At 33.1% G+C, this 12,249-nt stretch overlaps 1 protein-coding gene across 1 annotated transcript in view; it reads left to right on the top strand.

The window, feature by feature from the left end:
- LOC106460780 (titin-like) overlaps nucleotides 1–12,249 on the top strand; it is a 90,400-nt gene that overhangs the window by 76,781 nt on the left and 1,370 nt on the right. Inside the window, exons 61-72 of the mRNA XM_022387563.1 lie at nucleotides 198–366; nucleotides 1,247–1,433; nucleotides 3,270–3,398; nucleotides 4,523–4,617; nucleotides 4,979–5,058; nucleotides 6,643–6,838; nucleotides 7,613–7,771; nucleotides 8,090–8,219; nucleotides 9,105–9,244; nucleotides 10,348–10,513; nucleotides 11,520–11,663; nucleotides 11,796–11,984. Coding sequence (XP_022243271.1) covers nucleotides 198–366; nucleotides 1,247–1,433; nucleotides 3,270–3,398; nucleotides 4,523–4,617; nucleotides 4,979–5,058; nucleotides 6,643–6,838; nucleotides 7,613–7,771; nucleotides 8,090–8,219; nucleotides 9,105–9,244; nucleotides 10,348–10,513; nucleotides 11,520–11,663; nucleotides 11,796–11,984 — 1,784 coding nt within the window. The remainder of the gene's footprint in view (nucleotides 1–197; nucleotides 367–1,246; nucleotides 1,434–3,269; nucleotides 3,399–4,522; nucleotides 4,618–4,978; nucleotides 5,059–6,642; nucleotides 6,839–7,612; nucleotides 7,772–8,089; nucleotides 8,220–9,104; nucleotides 9,245–10,347; nucleotides 10,514–11,519; nucleotides 11,664–11,795; nucleotides 11,985–12,249) is intronic.

Here is a 12,249-nt window from a genome sequence, read left to right as displayed (position 1 = left end):
TTCAAAACAAACAAACAATCACTGTGATATGTTAGGAATTCCAAACTGATAGGTGGATAGAAAGATAGGTAGTTGGATGGATAGAAAGATAGAGATATAGTATTTTATTTGTTCATTCGCCTGATATATGCTAGTGGTATACCTGATTACATCGTGCTTGAAACAACAAAAACTCATAACTCGTTACTATCCATTAGAGTTGAAGAAATAGAAGAAACTAGCCAAGAAAAACAAGCTCCAATGTTTGTCATGAAACCAGAACCACAAAATGTGCTGGAAGGTGACTGGGCCAAGTTCCAATGTCGTGTTACCGGAAATCCTAAGCCTCGTCTCATGTGGGTTGTTAACGGCCAAACCATAGTCACAGTAAGTGCCTGTATTTTATTTTAAAGAAATATTAAAAAACAAAAATAACTATATATATTGTCATTGGTAGAGTGCAGTTCTGTTTGGTATTTTCTCAGGGTTTGAGTGGTTCTCTTTAAAATCTAATTGACTGTTAAATATACCTGTTATTAACACGTAAAATAGGCTAAAGAAAATAATTATAACCCAATAAATAAGGTGGAGGACAGTTAAAATGAGTGTTGCTAGAGTTGAGTTTAAAAAGTATTTTTACCTCCAAATTGGTTTATTCAGAGTTGAAAGATTGAAAAAAAAGTGCTTTAAATTGATTTGTTCTTCATAAAGATAAAATACATAATAAAATTAATATGTTAAATTAATATAACATTGGTTCCTATTTTAACTTTCGACAAAAGGGGTAGTTTCACATAAAATACTTAAGAAATAAGTAATAAATATATGTAAACTGGATCTTTATTCAACAAAAACTAACACCTTTATGTTCAATATTCTAAACTAATGTGGCAAATCAACATTGGTTCCTATTTTAACTTTCGACAAAAGGGGTAGTTTCACATAAAATACTTAAGAAATAAGTAATAAATATATGTAAACTGGATCTTTATTCAACAAAAACTAACACCTTTATGTTCAATATTCTGAACTAATGTGGGTTTACAGTTTCATCTTTTTTTTCTCTTTTTTTTTACAAAAAAAAGTCATTGATCAGTTACTGAATAATATAGGTATTAGTTACAAACAACTGTTGTCTTTACTTTGTGGTGGCTTCACAATAGTCCTTCTTAGAAAGTATTTTCTCAGCGGTTTTCATCATTATTATTATACATTACGATTTTGGAAGGGATCACAATATTGTTTTTTGTTGTTTTCTCCACTTCAGGGTTCTCGTTACAAACTGACATATGATGGTATTTTTCACCTGGATATCCCTAAAGTAAGACAATACGACCAAGGAAAAGTTGAAGTGTATGCTCGAAACTTATTGGGTGAAGCTTATTGTTGGACAACACTGGAGGTTCGTCCTCGTCGTGACGACTATCGAGCCGTATTGAAACATTCACCAAGACGTAAGTTTTGCGTTTTAAATATTACTTATTCTTAGGCATAAAAGTTGTGATTAAACATTACTGATTCTTAAGCCTTAAAGTTGTGATTAAACATTACTGATTCTTAAGCCTTAAAGTTGTGAGTAAAAAATCCTTTATATCTGCACTGTCTGTAACTAAAATGAACAATAATAGTGAGGTTTAAAATATTTCCATTTCCTAATTAGCTTTATCAAAACTAAGAAATTGAAATATTGTGCTAATTTTTTAATTTTTATATTGGTATTTTATATTTTTGTATCTGCAGTTTGCATGAATTTTGTCACAACTGTTAGGCATATTGGTTTCTAATGCTTCGTTAGCTTTCAGCGCTTAAGCCACAATTATAAATTCCCTAGTACTTTCGTTAATTGTTAATTATTTAAGTTTATAAGTAAATATGCTTAGTTGTAGATAAACCTAAATTAAACATTGATGAGATAAAAATTAGACGAGTAAACTTAGACCACAAATACATAGCTTTTGGGATTTAAGTGATAAATTTAAACTAGTTTTGGTTTCTGATATTGTTAACTAATCCAGTTTACAAATGGGAAATCTCATTATAGCAGAAGAGAAATATTTTTATAGACAATATTCGACGATTAGTTTAACAGTGTTTTTTTTTTTTTATCAAATTCGCTTTGGATTCAATTGTTTGGTTTTAAGACCCACATTTAGAAAGCTTTGGGTAGTTGAAAAGAGTCTAACTTGTAAATAAATACAATTGTAATTCGTTATCAAAAATAAAACTAGAAAAACTGAAAATAAATAAAGTGGTTTAATTCAAGTGGTCTTTATCAGCTTATTCATAGTTTAAACTTATTATAATCAAATATTTCATACTCGCCAGAAGTGATGGTAAATTTGGGATAACCTTATTAATGTTAAATTTTGGACAAAAATATTGTAAAGATCTTTGATGTTCACTCAGTTATAATTAGATCACACATATGTTTCTACAAATTAGTAAAATAGTTCTAAATATGTAATTCAATTAAATATTGGACTATTGAACAGCCCTTAATTATAATCAATAATGTAGCTCAAGCAAGAAATCTTTTATAATGTATTTGTAATCAGAGTAGAAGGTTTCATGACTCCTGGGTAGACAGAAAGTTTGATATTAAACATTGAGCACCTACGGTTATCTTGTATTGTAGTTTCGTGTAACAAGATCCGTTAAGCTACCTACCCCTTAGATGTTGAATTGAATATAACAATAAGTAAGCCTATAATCTTATCTTTATTATAACCTTTCCTTCCGTTTACCTAGAAGGACGACATATCAAAAATTAATTTACAATACACGTTATACAATAGTCGATATTGTGAATGGACCTACAAAAATATTTTAAACGATTTCAATTTGTTAAAAGGTTTGAATATCTATACTTAGCGCATACGTTTATGTCCAACCTAATCGATTTAAATGGAAATCAAATTATATTAGTCTCGTTGTGATTTTTTTAAAACCAAAGTTCGTAAAAAAAAAAATACCGCTAAATCTCTCAGACACTGCGGAGAGATTGGACAAAACACTGCTGTGTTTTTTAATTACTCCATTATTTAGAACACTATTGGTGATAAAACGCATTTAAACTTCATTCGAGTGACACAATTATTTTAAATTATTCGTTGTTTATATTAAAAACTTAAGTAATTTTTAGTCACTTCGTCTAAAATACTTGTGTCTAATACTTGTACATGAAATTGAGATCAATGTTTCACCTAGGAATTTTATTTCAAATATTTACCCCTGAAGAATACCCAATATTTAAATACTTCTTACTTGTTTTCTTAATGTTTCACAAACAGCATGGTATGATTCGGAAGTTAAAACATACCAACAATATCGACATGAAACCGAACTTCAGCGTGTATTTGAAGAAAAGCTGACCCCTGGTGGAACAAAAGTTGATGTTTGGCAGACTCAAGAAGCTGAAGGTAACCCATTTATTTTGGGACATGTAACGTTATGTTGTAGACTATATATATATAACCATTTTAATGTTTTGTTTATTAGAATACGTGATGTAAGGTCTAGAAGTTTCGTGAAAGTTTAGGCCTCTTTGGAATCTCGAAGCTTTCTGAAGTACGTAGATAACTAGTACAATATAAAATTGCTACACTGAGTGGGTCATGCTAATCAGCTCAGTGTTTGTTGGTGAGTTTGTTTGTCAATGGTCGAGTTATAAAGTTAGTCAGTCAACGTGTTTCTTACTTATCAATTAGTGACGACATTTTGCACGTAAGTGACGTGAATAATATTTGTTAGTAGTTCATTAGTTTCGGATTTTCTGTTGTTTATTGAGTAGGCTTCCCAACAAAGGTAGCCTGTAGTCTTTATAAAACGTCATTACAGAAGTTAATTAATTCGTTATCGTTAAGTAGACATTATTGTTATCGAATAATCCAAAAGCACATGCCCAACGATAACGTTTTCAACAACAGTTACTTAATAGAATAATTGTTCTGAAGTAATTTTGGGCGCTCGGAACGTGCAAAGGAGATTTTAATGTAAAATGTAGAATATCATGGATATCCTATTCTGATTACCCGAAAATTGTGCTGTTCTATATGTGTGTGGAAAATGAAAGTATGAAAACAAAAGTTATTATTTTGTTTCACTTTATGTATGTTTGTGTGTACAAGAGGTGTGTAAAAATATTATATTTTATAACATACATTATAAAGTTATTATAACTTATATCACACTCCATTTAACTGCAGTCCTGATCTGTCGCGCTCTATTATCAAACATGAAAAGTAAAATATGATAATTTACACATGTGTTTAATGATTTTTATACGTTTATTTTATAATTTTTATTGTCACACTGTTTCGTTTTCATACATGTCTGTAAGTAATTTCTAGATACGACATAATGAAGAGTTAACCAGTGCACCATGTTTACACTTGTCATGAAATAATTTCTTGTTTGTTATTTACAAGATTACCTGTTTTTGTGACACACAAAATCGCCAGAATCGAAAATTATATGTCTAAAATATAATACTTAGCTGCCAAGGTTCTCTCTGCTAAATGTTCTAATTCGTTCGTTTTAACAGCTGGAGAACGAATGCAAATTAAACAACGACTTGAAGAAGAGGACATCAAGAAACTGCAACCTGAAGTCAAACGCTACAAAACTGATGCAATTTATGTAAGTTCGTATAAAAAATGTGGTTCTGGCTTGGTGAAGTGATTATTTATTAAATGTGACACTTTGATACTGAACGAATTTCAATTTCTAATTATTCACCAAATCGTGGTTGCTTCTTTATTTACGCAAGTTTATTTAACCCATCTGCCATTATTAATGCTAGCTGAATCTATAAACTTGGAGCTATTAAAACAATATTCGGTTATTTCCTATCTGATACAACAAAATGATTTCTAAAAAGTTACAGATAAATTGAGTAGTAATAAACGTTTTTTGAATTTATTAAAAGTACATAAAGCTTGCGTCTCAAACAACGGTTGTTATTATGTCTCTTGATGTAATAATCTTAACAACATCATAGGTGGACAGTGTGACTGGGGAAAAGCGGGTAGAAGAACAATCCCAAGTGAGTCACATGGCAAAATCTTACCGTGAAAAAGTGTAAGTTTCTTTCATCCATTTTCTTTCATTTCTATAAAATCATCTCGCTTCAGATATCCCAGTGTTATTTTACTTTATTTTTTTAATAGATTAACTTGTATTCTATTCCGATTAAAATCAAACTTGTCTTCTTATCGAAGCTTTTAATATAAGATAATGGTCTCAAAGTCTGAACTCGCTTCATGTTGATGGAATAAGAAATACATAACTGAATTCATTGTTTTGTAAAGAGTGGTAGTATAAAACCCGTAGGTCTATATATTCCGGGGCCTCGCGTGGCCTGATGGTTAGGACGCTCGATTCACAGTCTGAGGGTTGCTGGTTCGAATCCCCATTCCCGAACATGCTCGTCCTTTCAGCCGTGAGAGCGTTATAATGTGACAGTCAATCCCACTATTCATTTGTAAAAGAGTAACCTAAGGGTTGACTGTGGGTGGTGTTGACTAGTTGCCTTTCCTCTAGTTTATCACTGCTACATTAGGGACGGCTAGCGCATATAGCCCTTGAACAGCTTTCACGACAAACCAAATCAAGCTATATATTCCAGAAAGCAAGCCACAGAAATCCTTGGTATTAAATACTCATGAGAATATGAACAAAGATCCAAGGGAACTAGATTCATCCTGCTTTCAATTTTGTGAAAGGTTTAAAGAAGTGTGGGCTTTTAAACCTAGAAACCAATAATAACAAATTAAATGTATATGCCATCATACGACAGATTTTAAACTGTACTAGTATATGCTAAAGTTCGAGAGATCATACATAGATATATCATATTTCTAACAATCGTAACATTTATAGATAAAACCTTACCAAGAGCTGAATACAATCTTCTTTGCTTCACTCGTCACTAAACAATAATAACCTGTGTCAAGCCAGCAATGATGTAAAGTGATCTTAGGCACTCTAAAATACGCAACCAATAAGAAATCAAAAGTTTGATGACACCAAACTTTTACCGTCGTGCGTATCGTGAAACATGGTAGTGGTTCATAATAGGTGTCGCAAGGAATTGCACAAAACCCTAATAGAACGTTCTGGCAAAAAGCACGTTAAACAGTAAAGATTCAGTTCAAACAACACTTGAAAACATTTACTATTGACTGCTAAAGCTGTACACGTATAAAAATGCACAAAAAACCACGCATGTTAAACTTAAAAGGAAAAGAAAATTCGCTTAAAGTGGCTGTTTGTAATTCTTCTTCTTATTATTATTATCTTGCCAGCTTACAACAAAAACGGTTTGGTATACTGCACCTAAACCTTTTGTATAATACTAAATAAGGTACTACGAAGGTCGTAAGGGTATTGAAAGGTCGATTTGTTTCTATATTTTACATAAGCTAAAAAACATGTAAGCTAATGTAATTCTAGGTAACAGCATGGAGCCAAAATAGGGGTTTGTGGTTTGAGTGAATAACGTCTACCGTATCTCCAGCATTGTTTCCTTACTTTTTTTACGATCCCTATTTTCAGGTTTTTAAATTCCCAATTTTTTATCTATATTGTAATATACGATAGTGCATAACGTTTTCGTGTGGTTTCAGTTTTTATTTCTAAAGGATGTTGCTATAACGTTTACAGAGAACAACAAAACTTGCCCTCACCGACATCTCCAGAAAGTATAGTACATGGGAAAGAAGTCCATGTTGCTCGTCAGAAACAAACTCAATACGAAACTAAGGGAGATTTGGATATAACTCGTCATACTACATTAACTGAAACTATGGAACAAGAGCACATGGGAAAGACAAAAGAAAGAAGGATTGTTGGTGAAGTGGTAAGAAGTTAGATGTTTTTTTATATCTTTGTGATCCCTATATAAATTTGGAGAACAACTATATTTTTCTGCAATTGGAACATTGCTAAAATGTCTGACTGCATGATATCGTAAAGTATTATTGTCCCCAAAATTCATGTTGTTCATGATTTAATCCATACAAAATTTAAACCTATAATGAACTACTTTGAAGTTGTAAGATAAAACAAAGAATATCCTGAAAGTTACAGTTGAAACACCAAAAGCTGGGAAAGCAGTAGAACATAAAACATATTGTAGAAATCATGTGAAATACATTTACTTTACATTCCTCTTAAAAGTTTCTTTTATATATATATACGCAGTATAGGAATTTAAAGTCTGCGGTTTAAAACCGAAACATTAGAAACTCAATTAAGAGGAATATCGAAAAAACAACATCTACAATTTACGTGATATTATCACAAGTTTTAATCGTATTATATTATGTTTTTTTTCCTGGTGGGTAAGCGGTAAGTCTGATGGCCTATAACGATAAAAACAGGGTTCAATACCCGCGATGGGCATGGCGTAAATTGCCCATTGTGTAGTTTTGTGCTTAACAACAAACAAATCTATTCCTTGTAAATAACAAAACGTTCTGTGCAACTAGCACACCAGTTCTGACATTTAACTCATTTGGTTCTGAAAGATTATTACAAAGACAAGAACGCCATTCGAAATTCTATACTTAATGTAATATCAAACGAATTATTATTCTATAAATTCACGAGGCGTTCGTTATTTATCTTGTAGCCCAAGACCATATCCCCAGTTTTTACAAAGAAAATTCAACCGTGTCGAGCTTACGAAGGTGAATCTGCCAAGTTTGAGTGTCTGTTCACTGGAGTCCCAGCACCAACAATCACGTGGTACAGAGAGAATTTTCCAATCACTCCTTCAGATGACTTTCAGGTCTGTATAAAAGTGTATAATATAAGTGAAAAATTTATTTTACTGTATATTTGATACTAAATACCTTAACATATTCACATATGAAAAAACTCATTATATGGCTTTGTTCTTAAGAACAAACAAACAAAAACCGTATTTAAAGGCATTTTATGTTAAAATAGGATATTATATTTCCCCTATTTACTTATTTGGCAGTAATGATTTCGTATATATATATACACACACACGCATATATATATATATATGTATGTGTGTGTGTGTGTGTGAGTGTGTAATCTAAATCTTTTAACTCATTTATAAAATGCGGTATATTCTTAGGTTGTAAGTAGGCCTAATATGTCGATACTGGTGATCAGAGAAGTATACGTAGAAGACAGTGGAATGTTTACTGTGAAGGCCGAAAATAGAGGAGGATCGGCTAAAAGTTCTGCTAATCTACTTGTTGAAGGTTAGTTTTTGTAGTTTGTAAATAAAAGTTCTGCTAATCTACTTGTTGAAAGTTAGTTTTTGTAGTTTGTGGCTAAAAGTTCAGCTAATCTACTTGTTGAAGGCTAGTTTTGTAGTTTGTGGCTAAAAGTTCTACTAATCTACTTGTTGAAGGTTAGTTTTTGTAGTTTGTGAATAAAAGTTCTGCTAATCTACTTGTTGAAGGTTAGTTTTTAGTAGTTTGTAAATAAAAGTTCTAGCTAATCTACTTGTTGAAAGGCTAGTTTTTGTAGCTTGTGGCTAAAAGTTCAGCTAATCTACTTGTTGAAGGCTAGTTTTTGTAGCTTGTGGCTAAAAGTTCTGCTAATCTACTTGTTGAAGGCTAGTTTTTGTAGCTTGTGGTGTCTTGGAATGATCTGAAAGATTTAACCGATATTCCTATATGGAATCATATATATACTTCATTCAAGGTAGTTTCAGAAGTTCTATAGAAGTATTTACTCAAGATATTTCCTCCATAAAGCACTGTTTTTCTTTTTTAAATTAATCTTTATCTGTATTATGTAGTGAAATTTCTTTTTATCGTATTTTTAAGAAAATATATTTGTATCAAAATCTGCACGCTCTCTTTCTCAAAGTATTCCTTCCAATAAAGTTCAAATTCACACTAACTAAGGAAACTAGTTTCGACGTTTCACATGTCCTCTTCAGTCCAACATTTGTTTAGTATTATCCAGTTGGAATGGATTTAAACGTTATTGTAAATTACTTTACACGGTATTCTATATTTATCTATTCCTTCCAAGTTTGGAATTGTTTTTTATCTAAGTTATAAGAAGATTTTTTGAGTAAGTATATTTGATACAACTATAAATATCTAGGCTCAACCTCCTCATGTATGTTTCAGAAAAACGAGAACACAGAAGTGGAAAGATCCCACCAAGTTTCATTAAAACTATCCAAGGAAGCGCTGTTCAGGCAGGTCAACTTGTTCGTCTTGATGCCCGCCTGTCTGGTTCCAAACCTGTTGACGTCTATTGGTTGAAGGTAATTAAAACTACTTAATCTTTTTAAATTCGTTGATCATTTGAAGTTGATTAAGATATTCGACCACAAAAATATCAAAAAAGCCTATTAAATATGCTAGGAAAGTTTAATAACGTGTCATGATGTTTTAATAAATTGTGTAGAATTGGGGGTCGTTGATGTGGACGACCTGTTAGACACGGTAAAAATTTGAGAATAATTTTAGGTGTCTTGATTGGAATTGCGAAAACAAATCTGGGAATGTTGTTAGAAATAATATTTACCCCTGGTTTACTTCATCGAAACCTAGTCTAAGAACAAGCTCAATAGGTAACTTGCTCACATAAAAAAAGTCTTAACAGTTCACTACCTGCTAAATGTCTTTCAAATAAGTCTGAATTCCTGGTTGTTTTTCATACATTCAGAGTTGATTTTTTTATCCTGTTGAATCACCTTTTACTTCTGTTATAACTTTCTATCTTATCAGGTCTACTGTGTGAGCACGCTTGTTTTTCTATCTTATCAGGTCTACTGTGTGAGCACGCTTGTTTTTTCTATGTTATCGGGTATACCTGCACGAACACACTTGTTTTTCTATCTTATCAGGTCTACTGTGTGAGCACGCTTGTTTTTTCTATGTTATCGGGTATACCTGCACAAACACGCTTGTTTTTCTATCTTATCGGGTATACCTGTGCGAACACTCTTGTTTTTCTATCTTATCAGGTCTACTGCGCGAACACTCTTGTTTTTCTATCTTATCAGGTCTACTGCGCGAACACTCTTGTTTTTTCTGTGTTATCAGGTATACCTGTACGAACACTCTTGTTTTTCTATCTTATCGGGTATACCTGCGCGAACACTCTTGTTTTTCTATCTTATCAGGTATACCTGCACGAGCACTCTTGTTTTTTCTGTGTTATCAGGTATACCTGCATGAACACTCTTGTTTTTCTATCTTATCGGGTATACCTGCACGAACACTCTTGTTTTTCTGTGTTATCAGGTATACCTGCACGAGCACTCTTGTTTTTCTGTGTTATCAGGTATACCTGCATGAACACTCTTGTTTTTTATGTTATCACACATACCTGCATGAGCAATACTGTTTTCTTTCTATATAGAATGGCACTAAGCTGGTGCCTGATGCAACTCACAAGACATTAGAAGAAGGTGACATGTACACACTGATGTTGTTGGAGACGACCGCCGAACACAGTGGAATGTACGAATGTGTGGCCATTAACCAAGCTGGAGAAGCCCGCTGTCAGACTCAGGTTTTGGTTGAATGTAACTATCTGTCCCCAAATCTCTGTTTCCGTTTAATAAAACCTGTTTCAACGAGCGCTGAGAACCTAAAAACCTCCTATACATCAGCTAACGATTTTTGAGTAAATTTTTCAATCAATATCGCCATTCGCGATAGTGCAAATATATTATTATTATTATTATTATGGTATTATTTAGTGTTTACCAGATTAAACATTCAAAATCATATTAAGTAAGTAATATTTTATCCCCCTATATAGTTGTCAGGTTCTTCTATATGGCCCCAAGATAAGTTAGAAAATTACTTTTAAATATTGATATTTGAACATAAGTATTTCAAACCGACGGCATACCCATGGGTGGATCTGGACGTGTAACGGCAGACCAGTTAGCACCCAGGCCCACATAGTCAGACTCCTTGATGGTTCCCATGTCCGAATACATCACACAATGCGGTTTTTTTTAGATCCTTTTAACTTACCCCTAAAGGTTTGTACGTCTTCTGCCTGTCCATTGTATCTCCGAGCTCAGCCAAGGTTCCCCCGGTGGGACAGCGGCAAATTCACGGAGTTATCGCGCTAAAATCCGGAGTTCAATTCCAGCGGTAGGCACAACAGATAACCCAATGTAGCCTTGCTCTAAAACAAACAAACCCAATCAAAATTTCTTACCTGGCTGCTGTTGTAGGATGGTATTAAAGTTTCGTGGACCAATGGATTAACGTATCTATAAATGTACACAAATAAACACTTTAAGATCTGTATGTTTACAGAGAATGTTTAGGATAATTAATTATTTTTTTTTTAATCTGACGTGGTTAGTTATGAAATTTTATTCAATCAGTTTAAGCAACTGTTGTTAAACATACACAATGCTGAGGTAATCACATTCATCAAACAAATGTTTGAAAAATGAGTTGACGTTGATTAAAGTCAGTTAGAAAACGATCATTTCTATCAGAGATATTTGTTAAGATATTTGTTATAAATTCTATGGGTTTTATTTAATGTGATATGATATCTTACAGCTAAGTCCCCCCAGGCAACGCCCACGTCTCCTAAAGTACTGACCCAGGAGGCAAGAGCACCCGAGATTGTAAAACCACTGAAAGATGCCGTTGTAAAGGAGGGACAACCCGCAGTGTTTACTTGTAAGATCCTTGGATCTCCAGGTAAGATGCCTGTTTTATATGTACATTTCAACTGTTCGATTATGTTGCGTCATACTTTTGTGACATGTTTAAAAGAAAGATTGATATTGTGTAGTGCATTTTAACTGTACTTTCTACGGGTTTTTTTTTCAGCCCCCAGGGGGAAATGGTTCAAAGGGGACGCTCAAGTAAAACAGTCCAGGTACTTCCGAATGTCTGTAGAGAAAGACATTTACACTCTTCGTATCTCCGAGGCTTTCCCAGAAGATGAGGGTATCTACAAGTTTGTTGCAACCAACCCAAATGGAACAGTTACCACGAGCGCAAGCCTTAAGGTCAAAGGTTAGTAATAAATTCTAACCGTATCTGTAATATAATCAAAGAAGTCCTACAGTTGGCAGCTCTAAAATAACTCTGCAGATTACGTTTAATCTAGAGAATTGTGAAATATACAAAACGACTACATAATTTTATTAAAACTTTATATAAACTCTGACAAAAAATTCAGTTGCTTCAAGTGTTCTCAAACTCCGGTCGTAACTCAGCAGGATATCGCAGGATGATACAGAGCGGATCGCGAAGGAGTGAGAAAGACGAAAAATAACAG

The sequence above is a fragment of the Limulus polyphemus genome, unplaced genomic scaffold, assembly GCF_000517525.1.
Source record: "Limulus polyphemus unplaced genomic scaffold, Limulus_polyphemus-2.1.2 Scaffold835, whole genome shotgun sequence".
Taxonomy (NCBI): Eukaryota; Metazoa; Arthropoda; class Merostomata; order Xiphosura; family Limulidae; genus Limulus; species Limulus polyphemus.
The sequence above is the reverse complement of the archived record's forward strand: the minus strand, read 5'-3'. Positions and strand labels throughout refer to the sequence as shown.